This window comes from Cygnus olor, chromosome 3 (assembly GCF_009769625.2).
Source record: "Cygnus olor isolate bCygOlo1 chromosome 3, bCygOlo1.pri.v2, whole genome shotgun sequence".
NCBI classification, from domain to species: domain Eukaryota; kingdom Metazoa; phylum Chordata; class Aves; order Anseriformes; family Anatidae; genus Cygnus; species Cygnus olor.
Window position 1 is genome coordinate 84,842,777 of NC_049171.1, and position 20,762 is coordinate 84,863,538.

The 20,762-nt window shown below is 37.9% G+C and overlaps 1 protein-coding gene across 6 annotated transcripts in view; it reads right to left on the reverse strand.

The window, feature by feature from the left end:
* SMYD3 (SET and MYND domain containing 3) overlaps positions 1 to 20,762 on the reverse strand; it is a 384,781-nt gene that overhangs the window by 324,559 nt on the left and 39,460 nt on the right. For 5 of the 6 annotated variants that reach the window (XM_040551201.1, XM_040551204.1, XM_040551206.1 and 2 more), the window contains exon 5: positions 17,728 to 17,864. The exons of the other annotated variant lie outside the window; for it this stretch is intronic. In XM_040551201.1, coding sequence (XP_040407135.1) covers positions 17,728 to 17,864 — 137 coding nt within the window. The remainder of the gene's footprint in view (positions 1 to 17,727; positions 17,865 to 20,762) is intronic. 6 annotated transcript variants of the gene reach the window in all.

The window sequence follows — 20,762 nt, forward strand, 5'->3', positions numbered from 1 at the left end:
TCTTGTTTTTATCTCCATGTAGCAGTTTCTTGACACACAAAGGGAGGCATTTATCTAAAGAGTAGAAAGTAGTTACAAGTCATGCTAACATGAATCATTTAGGGACTTGAGGTCCCTTCCAACCCCTACAATTCTGTGGTTCTGTAATTTACATTCATCTTTAAAAATGAAAAGCGTTTGAGAGAAGGAAGCCTCATTCTACTCCCTGCACCACTGCAGCCCCAGACCCTGGTACGCTGTTGTGCACAACCCAGCCACCGCCACCAGCCCTGTGGGCAAGCGGCAGCACAGCTCCACCGCACAGAGCCCACGTCTAATGCTGCCTCCGGACAAGGCTTGCACCTCACCCTGCTCACACACACAGCCTGCAGCACATCACAGGACAGGACAACTCCTCCCCGCTTCCCATCCCTGATATGAACATTTCTGTCAACACTGATGGATTTTCTGGTAATCCAGAAATTAAAAAGCACGAAGAGAAACAATACTGTAGCAAATATTTTTCTTTGCATTTATTTTAAACAGTATACATCATCTATTTTTTAATCTTGCACAAATAACCTTGGCATTATCTCTTCTGCTCTTTCCAATTCTTCCTAGCCTATAGGAGATGCTCGTGACTGCAGAGCTGTTCCACTTGCAACAATGCTTTCCTGCAGCCAGCAATTCCCACAGGAAGCATTCCTTTAAGTGTGGTATTACCAGGCTGAGTTGAGGCAGACTCAAGAGTAAGTCCAAAAAAAGAGCCTTCTTCATAAAGTTTCAAGTACTGCAATATCCCTCTTTCTGTTCTATGAAGATGGTGTCTTTCAGCTGAAAAACCCATTCATTTAAAGTCCTTTAGAGTTCTTTCGATAGAAATGGAACACTCTAAAAGAATATCTGTATCATCATCCTAGCCTTCACTCTACATGTGTATAAGACAGAACCATTGGAAAATTATAAAAATCGTTTTAAAATCGTTAATTATTTCACTGCCACTGACCTATTAAGATTTCAACTCTCCATTTTCTTTGAAATAAGAAAAAAACTATTTCATTCCAACGACCTTTTCAGCTTAGGGACTGTCAGATCTGTATATTCAAGTGAATTCCAGAAATCCCCCAAAGCATTCATCTCAAAAGAATTTTTCATAGAAGTATTTTGTCATGATACAAATGATACTGAGCTTAGACAGGTAGGCTGTTGGCAATAACTGCTGAAGCTTAAAACATGAGATACCAGGCAAGTTTTCTCACATTAGAAGACATAAGAGGTAATTAGCTTCTATTTTGAAAACTCCTAGAAATACATCTGAAATCATTTTTCATAGGTAAAATCCATTAGTGCAAAGAACTGCACAACCAAATTCTGTTTACAGGGTGTCTCTTAGACACCACAATAGTTCTACATGGTTGCTCAATTTGTCTTTTTTTTTTTTAAACTGTACATTTCTATCCTTTATGCTGTTGCGTGAAAGCCTCCAAACTTATTTCCCAAGTATTCAGTCAGAACCACAAACAATTCAAAAATGAAACACGTAAGAGTTAATCTGAGCATGTTTCAACCTCAGAAAGAAGCTGTCATTTAGCACATTTTCTTGTGCTGCTTTTTCTTTCTCAAAAGAAGCTATCAGCAATAGCTTTCTTGGCAACAGGACACATACACATAACAGTCCTGATTCAAACAGTTAATCGAGGACAGATGTCTCAAGAGAATATCAGAGCTGCCTTCTGAATTTCCAAGCATGTCTTACTTTACAAATAAAAATAGCCTCATAGCTAGGAAAAATTCAGTGGCATTCTGCAAGTAAAGACAATTTGTTTTCCAGTGCATCTTTCTGTATTTTAATTACAGATTCCTCCCAGTTTGAAAGAAGAACTCAAGCATTTGCCACAGCCATATGGAAGCACCAAAGAGCAAGAGTGTTTTTGCATGAGATGTTTTTAAAAGTAGTTTTCATCCCAATTTCTAAAATATGCTAGCACTTCTATAAGATGCTTAGTGCCTTAACTCATAACTAATATGTCAATATTTTTAAAGTGATTTTAAATTGCTCTGGCATCAGATCAAGCTTCTTAACAGTTATAAAATCTTAGCGATTCATAGTTCAGTTTCACTTACACTCTTCTGTATAACCCACACGTACAAAAGTCGTGTGATCTGTAAGATTCCAGTTCCATTTAAGCTAGAAAATGCATTCTAATTAATTTTAAGGCTAAAAGTGAAAACCACAATCAATCCTGATTTAATTTACCTTTCTTCTGCATAACAACACATTTCAGAAACACATGACAGTGATTATTGAAAGCTTTTTATAGCATAAGATTACAGTGTAAGATTAATTAGCAACACTATAATAATAGCAGTGCTAATTAATTCATCCTAACCTATAGCAAAACAGCATGAATAATCCTGCTAGCATTAACAACTTCCATGGTGTATACACCTCACACTGAAGCTTCTCACATGGTGTTGAATGTAACTGAAATGTAATGTCTCCCAGAACACAGATGAACTAATGTGCAGATGCAGTGGAAAATCTTACTGAGACAGAATGACATGTGAGAGGAAGCAGGTAGCTTCTGACAAAAATCAGGGTTGGAAAAGTTCATGTTTAGTTCCCCATTTGTCCCTGAGCAGCACTGAGCGCACAGGGATCTCATCCCTGATCCCACAAAATCAACAGCAGGACTCCCAGTGACTGAATCTCAAGTTACTGGAGCCTAAACATAAAAAGTTCAACATAAGGCTGCACAGTGAGAACAGACACTAAAGTCTGATAGCACGCATGTGCCTGGACACAGGGTCCTGGGACAGGGGAGCACACAGCAGGGCAAGGTACCTGGAGCCCAGCTGTGGCTGGAAGTCGTGCCTTCCAGCAGGACACCCCTTCAGCTGCACAGCAGCACCTCCTCCAGACCCCACGTGGGAGACGTCAGTGGACTCCCCACCCATGTCTACACTGAGCACAAACAGTATAAGAAAATGAACCTGTAGATTCAGGAAATGAACGAGTCCCAGCGGTGAAGTACAGAGCAGATGGCAGAACAGGATGCCTTGGTACATGAGACTTGAGGGCCCACCTCAGGGAGGACAGATTCTGAACTCTAGTCCCAGTTTGGAGACTTCCTGAAGGTGGTCCTAGAGCATTACCGTTAGTAGGAATCCCTCTTGCTTGCCTTTTGTCAAGAAAAGGCTGAGGAGGAAAAAGCCCATAGAGGTATAACCCTGTCTGCTGAAGTCAGTCTTCCTAGAGTAAAAATTTTGAAAGCATGAGCAAAAAAACAGAAATTGCAGAGATCAACCCTATCCCTGAAAATTCAGAGAAAATAAGTCGACTGGAATTGCAAGCTTGCCCATGATCTGGGCCAGAATGGTAGATAAACATCACTAAGAAAAGTTATCTTTGAGCCTTAAAGAATATTTTAGGCACTGTGTATATAAAGATATTGTTTTTCTTTCCATGCAGATACATTATAAAATTAGTGTTACTGCGAGAGGAGCAAGACTGACTGTTTAACAAAGCTAGATACAGCTTTTAAAAAGACCAAATGAACTTTGTCGGGTCCCATGGTCAGATCTTTTACTGTATCTTTTTTCCCAAGAACTCAGTTTTACTTGGAACAATAAATGAAAGCCATTTTACCTCATTATTCTAAATTCCACTGTTTATCATTCCACGAATTTAATCAATGTCATTTGCTTGCATGAGCTACAACAGCCACCCGCTCTCTCTTGAACTTCCTCCAGACACATTGTGCAATTTTGATTCTAGAGTGGTGACAGCATTCGTATACTCAGGGCTTCTCACCTGCTGTCTGAGGGGTATTTTTGTTAAATCGCACTGCAGCGACAGGTTACGGTGGACAGAGAAAATGTTGTTGGTCTGAAAGAGTTGTTCCTCTTTCTGCTGTGAAGGAGCATGACAATTAACAGCTCCCCACTGAAATGGCAGGAGATGTACGACACTCAAAAGGTTTGACACCAGGAGAAAATTTGTCCAACTGCAGCTACACACCTTGTTACATGTTACTACATGAAAACAAGTCACTAAACGAGACCCAAGGAGACTCCTAGTCACTAATACTAATTACGGAACTGCCTTCAGACAATCCAGCATTCCCAACTTAATCCTAGCTGAGCTAAATAACAATTCTACCAAGTCCTACCAAGCCTTCATTTGTTAATACATGGTTAATATATGTTTGTTCGATCCGATAAGCTGGATCTTATTTCTGCCCACCCACCACCTCTACCCTCCATCCCAGTAAAGCAAAAACGTAGCCCAGGGAAATCCTCCAAATTAACACTGACAATAAAACTCTCAAATTTGTATCAGCATAATAGAGTGATTAAAAACCATACTATAGCATATATTCATAGCTTCCCACTTCCTCTTACATACACAGACTAACACAGACTAGTAAAATACCTAATACAACACAATGATAAACTAGATAACTGAGTAGGAAACCCATCTGCCCACCCTCCCCTCATCAGTTCTTTTCTCACACTTTGGCAAATCCTGTTAAATTTCTTCAAATATCTGCATTCTCATCCCATCAAAATCTCATCAGAATCAAGAGATGCTCTGACAGCAAACAGTGCTCAAATGTTCTCTTAATGTTAACTGGAAATTGTCATGTTCTTCTCTAATCACTGGACTCGTTTTTCTTTCAGTACCTTTCTTGTGAGACTCCACATTTCTCTCATCCTGCTCATCTAGAAACGGAGTTCAAGAAAATTGAATTCGCAAATGTAATTTCTTGTGAATCAACAATATTTAGACAGTACCAAAAATAGTTACTACAAGTCATACAAGTGTGTATCCACTAAACAGGGCAGTTGTTTTGCTTTTATTATGGGCAGGTTTGCCAGCATGATTTACATTCTTTTTGTTGTTTGTGGTGCAATTCCTTGACTAGCAGATAAAGCCTTTCAAAAACGTATATATGCTTACAACAAGCTTGGAAAGCAGATGTGCATGTGCTTACACTTCTCCCAAACAGCAGGTTGTTTTGACACCAAAAAAATCCCTCACTGATAGCACACAGTCCGCAGCTCCAGATACTGCCAGCGCTTTTGCTTCACTCTCACAGCAGGGCCATACCAATGGATCTCTGCAGAGAAGCATCAGCTGTGTCCCACTTTTTCTAGCATACAGGAGCCACCAGACACATCTGCATTTATTTGGCAGGGTTTCATCTGGCAGGGTTCCTCCACACTTACACAATTTGTGCGGTTATGGAGAAGTTATCTCCCTGATCTTGTAGCCATGTGCAGGTTTTATCTCCCTGACACAGTAACACAGACCATGACTCATTATCTACTGATACCACCTGCAGCAGCAGGGGCCACTGTGAGACATCATCAAATCTATCTCAATTCAGCTGTTTCCAAGAGGCTGGTACTACAAATAAGAACTGTTAATGTTGTACAAGATCCTGCTGTTACAGAATACTTTTTGTTGCCTGGCTCTTATATTCTCTGATTTTGTGCCATAACGAGGTATAACAAGGACAGTTAAATAAAAGATAGGAAATTTGCCCACTAACATCTTCATTAAGACAAGAGGTCTTTTAAAGAGCTGTGTAAAGGTAAAAAGGAAAAAAACCTTTTCAAAACTACAGTTAACACAATTAAATTGCTTCTTGTTTTTATACCTTGTGGTTCATACATGCTGAAGATGATGGTACAAATCTTACTGTAATTCTCAATAGCTGCCATTAATTCATCTCAAGTATTATATTTTTATAAGAGATGGTTAAATACAGTTTTTTTATGTTTAGCTAGGAGGTACAAGGACATTAAGACAGTAAGCTAAATTCCTCTCTTGATCCTTCCTGCCATCAGTCACGAATTGCTCCTGTGGGGTCAGTCTATTTGTGTTATCCCAGTAGTGGTACAAATTTTGGTCCTGGGTGTCATTGCTGGCAGACTGAAAGAGTAGGGGGCAAACTGGTGAAGTGCTACACTGGACTTTACCACTGGAGCTTATTTTCAGAACTGTGGCTTTTCACTTTTCAATCAAATGAACTGGAGACTATATATCAGACTAGCTGATTGTCCAATATGTTTAATTTTTATTCAATAGTTTAACTTTTGAAAATATTGTTATGGAATAAGAAACAATCTTAAAACCAAGACAGCAAATGCTGTCAGATTTATATCTGTCATTGGTCCAAATCCACCACAAAAATTCCAGTATTATCATTGCATTCTCAACGAGCTACTTCTTCAGCTAATATTTAACTTTTTCCTTAAACTATGTACATGCATCTCTTCTTAATACACAAGAAAATACATTCAACATATGCAGCATTAAATATAAAATGAAGCGAAGGGAAATGAAATCTCTCAAGATGCTCGTTTCAGATTCATGCCATTTAAAAATATCACCAGAATAATATTGTCTCAAGTTAAAAAAGAAAAAAATGGAAGATTAAAAGCAAAATAAGATGATTCTCCTCTGTCACACAAGTTTCTCACTACCAGCCAGTTAAAAATCCATGGCTGGAAAATTACCTACTACTTTGCAAAATATGAAAGCAAATATGACTATTCAAAAGATTAGACAGCACAAACATACACAGTGCAAGTTGTTGTTTCAAATACAGACCTTGTAATTTGAGTATAAGTTTATTCAGTAAGGCTAAAATGACTAAAATGAATGAGAATTTCAGCTTTACTTGGTCTACATAATTTCTGTATAGCAGAGGAAGTTAATGTCGGAGAAAGCAAACATTTTTTGCACTTCCCATCACTCTTCACTGCCTTCTCAGGCTAGAGGCCCAAACAGGTAAAGTATTTTTCACCCATGGCAAAAGATGAATGGTGGCAAACCAGGAGACTGACACTGCTATTTCTACCTATACCAGCAGCAACACTAAACTGTATCCTGCTTATTTACACAATGAGTGTGTAAATCAGACATCTGATGTCAGTGACCTTATGATGTGTAGAAATACCCACCAGTGAGCGGGTGTCCAATCCAGTTTCCTCTGAAAGCTGAGGGAAACCTTGGCCTGGATGGTAATGCAAGAGGAAAGATGCTTACACTTGTGAGTATAGGCAAAAGACAAGGTTCACTGACTGAAAAATGTTCTTGTGGCATGGGAGATGGAAGGGAGCTTTAATCCTAGTTTTTCTATTAGAAAACAATGAAGCAGAACTGAAGACACAAAGTTTTGAGTATGCCATGCAGAAGTGATTGTAAAAACTAAACTTCAAAAGTCTTTCTGCATCAGGCATTTGATGCTATATAATGTAATAAGAAATTTAGTTGCCCAGCATTTCACAGAAGAAAAAAAATTCAAAAGGATTAAACCTCAAAAGTTTCCAAAACTGTTGTAGACAGAGCTCTGAAGTCTCATCTTTTTAACATGCAGCAGCTAAGAGGAGCAGTGTGGGATAGCTACTCTAAACTGGGGAATCAGTTTTTCACCTGACAGAACTGTTTGGGAACAAAAGAAAAAAAAAGTTCATTTTCACCAACAAAGTAAAACTCTGTTCAAGGTCAATACTAACAAAACGTTGCAAGCTTCGTGTTTCATTTTGTATAAATGAACATCTAAGTACCTGAGAACAGCACTGGAACTTCCAGGGTGTGTATGCAGGGAGATGCATGGAGGAAAGCTATGATAAATCAGCCTGTTGATTGCACAGTTCTTGCAATTTGCTCCCAAGAATCTAGTGCAAACTTCTATTAAAGAATATCTATAACCACTGCTGTGTGAAGAAACTGTCTAAATTAGTCTCTGTCAGATTCAGGTTGCTACGGTACAAGCTAAGTGACCTCAAGCCAGCTCACAGTGTTATAAGTGCTACAACCACTTCTTGACTGCAGCCCACCCATACTAAAATACAGGATAGGGAATCAATTACACTTCTGCTTCTGAACCAGTATGACTATTGCTTCTTTCTCCATCTTATTTCCACATCAGATTCCTCCTCCATTAACATGAAGATGCTGCAGTGTTTTCAAAAATTGTAAATTAACGTCGCCACAGCATGAGAAATGTCTGAACTAATCCATGCTGTGTACCTAAATAACTTCTAAAACTCAGAAGTGGTTATAATAAAATCACACCCAAAAAAGCTCATCATGTTTTTAATAAAAAAACCAACATATATACACATAGATATATCAAGTGTGTGTGGATATATAGTGTGTGTGTAGATGTTTTATTTTTTTCCCCACACATTGGAGGATGGGGGGAGAGCAGACTTATTAGGACTCACTGTCACGTAGGTAGCTATCATTTAATTGACACCTACATTGGGCAGAATGTCTTACCTTCTGTCAATGCTTGGACTGCAACAGCTCTTTAGTTCTCTAGCATACTGTTGACAAAGTTACCCTTAATTTCACGGAGACTCTGAAGCTCTGAAGCAGCTGAGAGAACAGCAAGTCACCAGCAACACCACAAATTCTTGGTTCCCCATCCTATATTCAAAGAGCATGGTATTTTTAGTAGACTATCAATCTACTCCAACGCCATTCTGGAAGGAAATCAATTTTTAGCCTTTTCATCTATTAAACAAGTCTGAGTTGATTAATAATCCGGCCACACAGAACTCCAGCTTTGCTCTCAGCCAAAACAAACAAGCAAAAAAGCTTTAACCCGCAGTAGGGTTGCTTATCCTAAAGACAAGGATAGAACAGTTTGCTGCCAACAGCTTTACAAGCAGTTATCAGGCTTACCCTCCTCAATTAAAAGCTTTTAAAATTGCTGATAGAGGATGTAAATGTTTTTCATTTACTCAAATCTTTACTAAATGTCTCCATGACCTTGTTCATGCTGGCTTTTTCCAAACATGGAAGGTGCCTCACCCCACATTTTTTTACATGTACTCCGATTGCCACAACCACTAAAGCTTTTTTTACTTTTTTATCATTACTGTTTCCAGTTCACTTCCACAAGGGTGCCAGAAAAAAGACTGATGTATATCACATGTCAGGGACCATTAACTTTTTAAGCACTGTGTTTTGTGGTTATGCCCTGAGCAGAATTAGATAAAGCAATGGTAATTAAGTCCCTGGCCACCTGGATCCTTTCCAGTTCTGAAGAGCACTATCACAGCTCTAGACCTAAACCAGAGCAAGGAAAAAAAAAAGCAACAAAAGGCAACCAAAGAAAAAAGGTACAAAATAGCGAATTTTACTGTGCCATTTTATTCTCCAGACTCTTTTATGACTTGTCTTGAGCATAAGAAAAAAAAAGTCAACTGAACAAGATGTAAACATACCTTTTATCCCCCCAGTATCCACCCAAGACAGTAACTTTTCTAGAAGCTTATGCTTTCTATTCACAGATGAAAAAAATCATGAAAAAATTCCTTAATTTTTCTTCTTCCCTACCCCCACACCTACATAACAAAGCTTTCTCTTCTTCCATACCCCAATAAATCAATACAAATTCTACCTAGCCATTCCATGTTTTGTAACTCTTCTTCCCTGTTTCCTACACCCAGTGTTTGTTATATATAGATGCTATTTGTAAAACAGAAGGTGTACTCAACAGTTAGATGAGGGAACCCAAATTACACCACAAGCTCAGTTTGAAGTATTACAATCTTACAGTCTTACCTACACAGCTCCAAGCTTTGTTAGTGAAAGCTAATATTTTAATTGTAACCATGTTGCTCTAATTTCAAATCAGATACTATGGTTAAAGCCTTGTTTAATGTTCTGGTACAATATCCTATTGTTCTCAAAGGTTATTATTGTGACTAAAAATTAAGATAGTTGCTATGGAAAATTATCTCCCCCAATCATAACTCAACAGGGAAATAACAGGAAATAATTAATCTTGAAAAAGCATGTTAGACAAAAGTCACTTCCTGTAAAGATGTGATTTTTATTTGGTGAAGTAGAAAGAGAGGAGTGTTCTCAGGGTGTTTATCATCCCCATTCTGGAGTACTGCTGCAACATTTCTTCCCATTTTATTCACATTTCTACTGTTTTTCTTTAATTTTTATTTACATCAGTACTTCTGAAGCTGATGTGTTGTGGCTTCCACTTCCTCTGCAATCTTGAGTTAAATTTTGAGTTAAAGAAAGAATACCTACTGTAACCAACCTTTATGAGGATCTTAGCAGCAGCATGGAAATATTTCTGCAACATTAAAAAGATACAGCCTAAGATGTAAGATCTCATCCACAGCTGCTCCTCTTCCAGTTGTCATTATGTTTACTCACTGCTACACTGAAAACAGGCAGCACAACCTGTTACACAGTGCAGCAGAAGAAACTGGATTTAGTTCTGATTGCTCTAGAGGCCTCTTCCGAAAAGACAGCTACATACCTTTAGTCTTCTTCCTTAGAAATACTATTAGTGTGCTACTCAATAAAACTTTAAAGATTCATTGCTAGATCATCTTCAAGATCTTCCTGAGCTTTACTAAAAGTGTCATGTAAGCATAAAGCATTATGTCCTTCTAATAAACATGCTGAATTCATAGGCAGAGACAAATGAAGAACCAGAAGGTCAACTTCAGATTTTCTACTTACTCCTACCTTTTCAACTGTAGCTGAATTGATGGGAGAACAAGGAACACCAAGCAGATAACCCTGTGATCTCACAGACCAAGTCAAGGAATTATTAAATAGTCCCAAAACCTTTCCTACATTTCCTTGCTACTAAACAACCTCTCTCTTTTTCCTACCTATACTTATGAGATATCATCCTTCCTCAATTTAACTAAGATGCACAGTGAAAGCTGTGTCAGAAATGAGTCTACATCATGGACTTTACAGTCCTGTCATCATTTCAAATTCCTAGTGTGGGAGTTGAACAGCTCTGTCATCAGCTGACACTGGCTCATCCAGGCTTCTGCAATGATGCTCAAATTACCGAAGGGAGCAGTTCTGGCAAGAAGAATCTGTGGCAGCAGAATTCCTCTCACATCTCAGTTGCTCGACCACCACAAGAAGTGAGTTTAAAATACTGAAGTCCAAGTGTGTAAACAATAAAATCCAATATTCAAGTAAATCTGCACTGTTAACTATGCTGCATGAACTGGTGCTTAGCTTTCTTTAGGAGAAGCTTGTCCCACTTCCTTTTTTTGTACTGCAATAACAGAAGGTTACCTTAGCTTATTCCCCTCTTACTAGGTAAGACAGCTCCTTAGAAACAACAGTCAGTGTTAGCAATGTGATAATTCATGTCCTCTGAAAACAAATATTAGGGTCTGCCAGAATGAATTTATGTTATGCCCTGGTGGAATACACTGGAAAAATATTACAGGAAAAATTGTCCTGAAATTACTTGGGCAGTAACTGAGCACAACATTTCTGATGATCAAAAGGTAGCTCTTAGCAGCTGTAAGTGGGAAGCTATCAATGGCTCAAAACTACACACAGAACAGGGGAGAGGACACACCATGCCCATATTCCCACCAAACAAAGCTTTACCAACAAAAACACTAAATCAGTAGCACATCAGATAAAAAGTCACAAATCTCATGTAAGAGACCTAAAGATGACAATAGTCAGAGAAGATTCTGATACAGTTTGATGAGCTGGAACATACCTTTCCAACTCCAAAACACTAAAATAAGAAAGGGTCAAGAAAATTGAAATAAATGTAATCACATGTTGAGTGTCTAAGTTTAGCCACTCTTGTCTCAGGTATAATGATTTCTGGAAATTACATGACATGGCAAATTATAAGAAAAAACTAACAAAATGAAATGAAAAGGTTTTTGTAAAATAGTTTCCTGGGCCACACTTAAAAATAAGTGTCAGTACTGGCCTGCTCCCCAATTTACCATATACCCAAAACTCTACATAAGACTGTAGCAACGTACAACAGATGTGAATTACCCAAAGAGAAAAAGATGGATAAATGTGCACTTGCTTTTATCATCTCCAGAAAAAGAACTCCATGACCTCCTAATCACAGCGAAGCTGAACAAGCACATTTAGTGTTAATTAGGTTAGCAAACTTGGCATCAGAAAAGCAACCTACTCCTCCTATGTGCCTTTAACAACTCTTCAGTAACTCGTAACTTCACTCTTAACTTTATCCCAATATTTCTTCGACTTTCTTCATACACATTACATACCAAAACTTCCTTAATGAGAAGATTTTCTTATGGTAATAATGCCCTTTATGTTGAAAAAAAAAAACTTTCAAAAACAGTGGAATAGAAAACAATTTCTGAAAACTTAGATGTACAAGAAATACAAGTTAAAACTTTGATAGGATGAATGAACAACAGATTTTGAAGACAGCAGGGCACTTTTGAGGGATGTATCTCTGCACTTTACAGTAGTGCCTTTACTTCTGATTAAGTTAAATAAAATCAGTCACACAAACAGCCTAAACTTACAAGTCTTTCGGTTAAAATTAACCATGGGTACACAGAGACTAGCATACACCAAACTGGTATCTCTTTTTCACTTTAATTTCAGTTTAGTAAATCTCAGAAAAATGAGATAGAAAAATCAACTCTGACATAAAAAAGATGCATGTATGTTTCCAACGTAAACACTGATTTTCTTTTCCATCCTATCCTAGAATTCTAGGTCTGCCCTTACTTAGACCTGTTGTTTCTCAGTCACTGATATGTGACAATTCTAAACTGACCCGAAAAAGAAAGAATAGCTCAACACCTGAGAAGAGGGTGGCGGGCAGCACTTCACATGCATAAAGAGGCATATTCAACTGACAGATATGCAGGCATGTGAACTCCCCAGTGAGGTGAATGAAAGGAGCACATTTACTTTCAAGGTTGAATCTGCTTGTAAGAAAAAAGCGGCAAGATTGTAAGTTCTAGAAAGGTTAAAATTTTCAGAATGATTGAAATTCTCCTTCTAATCAATCCCTATCACCTCACATGAAGTTAAGGTACTGTTCAGAAAGCTACCTACACATTAGAAGTTTTACTACAACAGAAAGATTAGGGAGATTGCTCTATGGGGTTGCCCAAGAACCTTTGGTCCAGCCATTCTTCTCTCAAAACTTTGTTATAAACTGGTTCATCAAAACATCCATTAGAACCCTCTTTCTTCCAACAAAACTGTTCTAAGATTACTAACCTGCTCTAGAAGTCTGCCCCATTAAATGTTTTTTAAATATGGTTGGATTTTACCTTACTGTTATTTCAGGACAGAGCTTGCATATATTTCACTGTTTTCATAGATGTGAGGATCTGAAGTGACAAGATCTTTAAAATGGCTACCATTTTATCACCAGAATCTCTTATTTTTCTTATTACTTTACATAATTTTTCAGACATTTTTCAAAACATCCATAAAGCATCAACTGCATTCATAAAGCATCAATTGTGACATAGTACAAGTAGATCTACAGCTTCCTCTTGACAAGAAGCAGAGGGGCAGGTGCTGAGCTCTACCGTCTGGGGACAGCGACAGGACCCAAGGGAACGGCATGGAGCTGGGACAGGGGAGGGTCAGGCTGGGTGCTAGGGAAAGGTTCTGTACCCAGAGGGTGGCTGGGCTCTGGGACAGGCTTCCCCAGGCAGTGGTCATGGCACCGAACCGCCAGAGTTCAAGAAGCGTTTGGACAATGCTCTCAAACACAGGGTCTGATTTTTGGGTAGTCTTTTGGGAACCCAGGACTTGGATTCAATGATTGTTGTGGGTCCCTTCAAACTCAGGATATTCTGATTGATGTTATTCTATGCAAGACACCAAGTCTACATTTGGTCCCAAAAATAAGAATTTTTTCAGGCTTGATTTCACTCAGTAGAGCTACTCTCAGTTTTACAGTCAACATGCTATGTATGAATTTCTTAAGTAGTTTATGTGGCTCTGTCTGTTATTATGAAAAGAACCATAAATGGATACCAAAAAATTATTCCTCAGCCATTAAATGTCTCACAGGATTCTAGGCCACCTCCTTACGTAAAGGCTGAAGAATAAAAAAAGCAAGGACTGATTTTATCTCAAGGTTATGGAAACACCATTAGACCACAAAACTATGGTGTCAAAAATTTATCTTGACATTTGAAAAAGTCTCGGTAGAGTTAAAAACCTTATCACATAATTAACCATAGATAATTCTGTTTAATACTTAGGATCAGAATTTAAAAACAGCCACAACCCTGATAAATGGCACGTTAAATAAAATGGAGCTTCCAAAGAGTGATCAGATAGCAAGAATGAAAAAAATTCCAACTCCAACTCAAAGGGCAGTTGACACATGAACAAATTGTCTAGTGAGAACAGGGCAAAACTTTAAAAAGGAAAGGTACATGGCCCTTCTGAAACACCTCCCCATCCAGTACAGCTGATATTTTCCACAGGTCTTATGTAAATTAAGAATACATTGGGCTGAAATTCTATCCCCACTTAAGAAATGGCCAAGCTTTCTTTGATTTTCAATGGGAAGTTTGCACAGTTTGCACTCAAGGGGACTCGGTCTACTGAATGTCACAAGAAAGTGAATAAAACTATAATTAATTTTCCACAAAGACAAGAGCAGTGACCAGCAGAGAAGGAAGACTGTTTAAAAGAGCTTCCGTGAAACTCCTCTGACCTCATTCAGGTTGGAGAACTTCCAATAACTATCTGGAATTTAGTCATCTCACTGCAGGACAGTTTTTCTCTTTTGTCTGCCTGTTGTTTATTTTCCTGCTTGAGGACCCAGCATCAAACAATAAAAATGACCTTTGACTTTTTTTTTGTTGCTTTCATATTTTTTTTTTGTCACACAATGAGAGAACTGATCCAAAATAGTTCAATGCTAGAATAGGCACCTACTGAACTTGAAAAGAATGTTGGAAGAGGTTGGGAAAACAATATTACATCTTCAAGTCATGTATCTGTGACCACACAGAAGTCATCACAGCTGTTTGTTTGTTTTTTGTTTTTTTTTTTAAGAGACCACAAAAGACTTCATAAGACTTTTATCAGACATTTACAGTTCCAAAGCCTTAAGTTTTACCTGCTGGGAATAAGCATCCCTATTTAGCTTGGGGGAGGAAGAACGGGACAAAACACCCCCCAGTATTTCTTTCCATTGACATTCAGCTCATCTTCCAAGAAAGATTTTATACAAGTGGCGGAAAATGCTTGCTGCTGCCGCTACCTTTGTGGGGATGGGGTCATATTAAAATCATGTTTTAATATAATGTTACACTTCATAATGTACTCATCTGACAACCAAATTGGGAAGACTATAAACTACCACATGGAAAATTAGAGAGTGACATTAGAGCTTCCAAAAACCATTGTGCCTGACCAAGAATCCAAACAAGATGCTGATTTTTACTTGCACATAAAGCATAGGGTTACATTTAGTCTACAACTCTTTCCTTCCAATGAACTCACCTGCTTAGCCAGATTCTTCCTTCCCTTGTCTCAATTTTATTATTACCAATATGAAGTAACAGCCATGATAGATCTATGTCGTTGCTCTCCCTTTTCCTGGGGCAGACTACCACACAGGCTCAGCTACATGAGCAAAGGAAGAAGGAAATGAGACCTACTTTAATCATTCCAGCACCTCCAAATTTCTAGAATTTAGAAAGAAATCAGCAACAACTTGACAACTTGATGCATTCAATAGGGCTGGAACAAAGTCCCAGGCAAAATGTGGAATACCCCAAGTTTACAATGTCTTTATCATAGCAAAGGTATAGTGCGGCAAACGTTGCCATTTACTACTTTAAATGATCATTCTAGGTCTCCAGTTAACAGGATTTGGAGCTGGGAAGTTTTAACTTTCACTCTGTACTTGATGCCCTCTTGCTTCAATTTAGTAAAGTACATGGGAGGGAAGAGGAGGTGTCCACACATGCAGATGCTTCTGCATGTATGTACTTCAACATTTTTAAAAGCTTGCACATGTTTTTCACCAGTGTGCCAATATATTGAGCAGCCATCATACCACGCTTGTAAAGCCACCATGCTATCCAACTTGAAACATCTCTCCTAAGGTTGCGAATATGTGCAAAGTGGTAAACTAATTAATAGTTCATTAAAAGGATGAGTTCAAACCTTTCTCCCCCATTGTGCAACCCTGCCCGCTCTCTATATTTGTCAGAGTCTGGTTTGCTGAGTCTGCCTGGTCACAGAGGACAAATTTGTGACTTCTTTTGCTGGGAAAAGTTCTTGTAGATGGGTTGGTGGGCAGAGTAAGTACAGAGAGGTCCAGCAAAGTCTAGAACCAGAACATCAACCAAAACCCACATGTGGGATGAGGCAAAGAACAGAACTCATACTTTCTCCTCACAATGCCCTGGGTGGCTCATTTCAATCTAACACAATTTAACTTTAAAAAAAAATATCTCTAACACTTTCTATACTGAAAAGCTTAATGATGAGCTGAAATTACTTATTTTTTAATCACAGGTCATAATTATGTGATTACCATCATCATGACAGTCCACCAAAGCATCACCTATTGCATTTCATCTCATATGTTCAATAATGATATAAAAGAAATCAATGAAAGAACCATGGCCAGTATCCAACTTAAGATTGTTAAATAGAGGGCAACAACATTTGGAAACAAATTCTTGCAAGCTGTGACTCAGTTCAAAACAGTTAAGTAATGATCATCTGATAGTCAGCCTTACCTTCATCTGTACAGATTCTCTAAACCAGTTAACACAGAGCATTTCATCTGGTAAAGTGCAGGCTGAACCAGAGTGCCACAGCAAGACAGTAAACAGTTTGAGTGGAGACTAAGCAGTGCATATGTTTGTTTGGTGTCGTCCCCCCCCCCCCCAGCCCCCGCAAGAGTGAGTATAGTTCAGTCTCAGGTTTTTTTGAAGGGAAAATTGAAACTTCACATCACAGCAGTCCAGTCAACAACAGAAATTCCAGATAAAAAACATTACTTCTAATCCTTTTGTCCCCAGCAAAAAAGATTCCACTAGTGTGCAAACAGACCAATAAAATCATATTGCATTTTAATTTTTTAAAAGAGGTTCTTCCTCTTCTTTGAATCAGAAGAAAATCATCTAAGTTTGATTTTTTTCATAACAAAACACTAAGACTACTGAAATGTGCCTGAGTTAAGAGAAATCGTGCTAGAATTTAGCAACTAAAAACCGAAAAGCTTGACCAAGTTAAAACTATGAGCATTCTCCTTATAACATACTTCTAGTTGAACTGTAGAAATCAAACTTTCTGAAATGAAAGCAATAAAATATGTACAAGAAAACATACTAATATTTATTTAGTAATAAAACAAACATTCTGTGTATCATGTAAATGAATTTCAAGTGCTTTACCATGTAGCATTTTAGAACAGATGATCCACATGACCCCTGAGAACAGTTTGTGGGACATGCTACTGCCATGAACACCCATTAGCACATATTACTGAATGGCAAAACAGATTGCAAGTATATCTAGAAATATAAGACACTTTACAAAAAAATTCCAGGATGACGAATGACGCTATATGCTCTTTATCACCATTTGAAAAATTACTTAAGTTAATTGATTAAATTGTTTTTAAAATTGTTTGCGGTGTTTGTGTTTTTTTTTTAATGCAACATTACTTATTTATTTTCCAAGAACTTTAACACGACAATTTAAAATGGAAAAGAAGAACCCCCATCTGGCTGCTGCTTTTATTTTGAAGTGTTATATAAAACCTACACTTTTTCTTAAACGGTGACTGAACAGAAAAAATTGTTTGATTTTGCTTTGTTATATATAACATTCTGGATGCATCCACTGAACTGCTGCTCAAAAATAAATCAAGAACACAATGAAAGGATAATTTATGAGTTGTCAAGCAATCACATTTTAACACTTACTTTTGTGAAGATCTGAAAAAAGTCAATTGCAGCTGGCAAGTGAGATGCATCCTGGATCTCTGCTTTCAGATACAGTTGCAAGGTGTGCGCAAGGTGCCTGAGGCCATCTTTCATTTCTTCACTTAGTTGTTCAGTATCTTAAGGGGACAGGAAAAAAAGTACACCAAGGCATAAACAGAACCTTTCGCCAACATCTTGAAAATGTACAATGGCAGCTATATAGTCTAGACATTTCCAGTCTCAGAATTAATCTTGGCAGAGGGCAATTTTGACAGAGGGCAAACATTTGTCTTTTTTTCCTGACAACTACCTATCAACACAAAGAAGAGTTTATCATGTTGCTATTACCAAATTGCATAAATTCAATGGTGAGTTAAAGATCAAAAGCCAAAAGGTAAAGCAGATATGTAAGCAGATGTAAGACATTAGGTACAAAAAATAGGCATCTAGGGGTTTATAATGTTAAAAATGAGTTTGAAAGGTTATGCAGCAGCTCCTTCCTCCTTACAGAACTGCACATTTTTATACTGTATTCTTCCTGGAGGCGTCAAACACTTTATGCCAGCAGATAAAAAGGGAGAGTGTTTTTGAGACAAACGGAGTTTCATACACAGCAGCAGCTGCTAAACAGAATTGATATGAAGGAATATTAAGCAAATACCACTCCTATATTAAAGCACCATTATTTATGCTTCACAGATAGGAATCCTGGAATCCTGAAGCAAAAAGACAGTGCCTTATTTTCTATTGAAGTGATCATCCATGCATCAGATCAGTGATAACATGAAAAGTGAAACTCAGCTGTCCTAGTAAGTTCAGTGCCTCACCAACATGGTTCACATTTCCTTTTTTCTGACCGTGAGCACAAAAGACCTAACTGGAGAACAGAAATAACCTTTCATTAAGAAAGGTTCTTCCCTGTACTTTAGATGCAAGCTTTCTGGCATCCTGGAAGAACAATTCAAGATCCTCTTTAGAGCTAACTCCTAGTTACTCATTTTAAAAAAGGATGCAATTAAAGCAGACGTCCCTGGGTTTGGTTAAACATCTAGCTAGTGTTTGTGATTCTTTGGCTTCTGTGTCCCACCCCACCCAGCATTCCTGCACTTGAAGGTACAGGCTATTTTGTCTCAGGACAGGTGGGCTCTCCCAGAGCGCTCAGCTCAGATTCAGCTCCTCAGAAAGTTCACATCACTCATCACACAAAAAGCAGACAGATGCTCCTTGTTAGTTAAGTGGCACAAAGGCTATGTAACTAAAGGGACTTTAGTTAACTTTGCTTTTTTGTAACTTCGCTTTTTTATAGCTATACAACTATATAATGCACATTGTGAAATGTATTATGACAAAGACAGGCATGATTTGCTTCACTATCAGCAAAAAAAGCATCTCTAGAGTGGAGAACAGAAGTCTTCTAAGTAGACTCTGCAGTTTAGGACAGATGTGAACAAGAAATACTGAATCCAACTAGAACTTCAGGGAGAATTTTGAGAGACAGGAGCAGAACACAATTATTCAAATCGGACTCTACCCAGGACATCAGAACGAATGATCCCCACAAAAAGTGTCACAGGACCTTTAATGGCAAATGATCAAGACCTGGTTTTCACAACACATCATGAAACCATGGCAAAAAAAAACAAAGGAAAACAAAATTTGTTAATGTTTTCATTTTGTTTTTCTAAGAAACATTTTTTTGCTGTCAGAACCCTGGTATGGGAAAGAAAATGCTATAAAAGGCTTGTGGAATGGTTTCTAAATGAGGCATGGGGATTTAATTATGCAGCCCTGATACCGATACAAGTGAAGTAGCAAAAAATCTGCTCATACTACTGCACACAAACACTTTCCTGCATACTGAAACTAGTTAAGCATAAGCAAAGTTGATTTCTGAATCATCTTAACACACAGCAAGCCAGTGAAACCATGTAAGTAACAAAGCATTGTATAATAAAACCGAACCAGCAAAAGTTGCAATACAGACACACCTACTACTTAATCTCCTACTTAATCAGCACTTCAGAAAACAATGAATTTGAAGGAACTATGGACTGGGGAATAGAGCTTTATAAAGGCCTATGTGCTACCAAATGTTCCTCATTTGTTTGCCTTTAATAGATGTATTACACATTTCACCAGATATTGAATCCCTAAGTGCGTAAAACATCATATAAACTGAATAAAAGCATATAGGTCACCCACACTGAAAATCAACCAACCATATAAAGTAACACTTAAAAAGTAATATTGTAAAGTAGGCATAGATAGTGTAGTGACAATTTTTGTATATTTTAGACTTCAAAAACAACAAAAAAGAGTATCAATTAGAATTCTACCCATAGTATTTATGATAGTGTTGAAACAATCTTGTATTATACAGATGCTTCCTGAGAAGTTGCTTGCTTGAGATCACAACCTGTATTTCCAGTTCATATGATTTCCTTCTATGAAATATTTTTTCCTTCATACTTAGACCTCTAACGAAAAAAACTTCTATGACTTTCATATGCATTCTACCAATAACAAAGAAAAGTAAATCCCAAATTGTTATCAACACTACCTGTAAATTGTGCAGTAAATAGGAAGCTTACTGAAGATACAGTGGCAGCAAATAGCACCACAATGACTACAGGCTGTCACACCATGCTACGATATTCTTTTGGGCTTTGCTTTTCATTCTAAAAGCAAAACTATAGAGACATTCTTTTCCCTATAGCAAGGTAGCTGTGAAATCAGCAAAAGTGGTTAGCCAAAAACTTTACATAAGATTATGCAAGTGTCATAATCCATTTGTACTGTATTCTGTGAAGTATCAGCTTTGGTTGGTCGAGGAGTCACAAACAAATTGTTATTAAAGCTCTTAGAGTAAACGCAGATGAAACACTAGGTGTGGATCTCTCATTTGCTTCCTTGTAAAATAACTTTAGGGAACAGCTCTTTCAGTAACAGTGAGAGCGCCCATCTGACCTGTATCACAGGCTGTAGCAGCATTTCCTTTAGAATGAGGATTGAAGAGAAGCTTTTGGACATTTTTA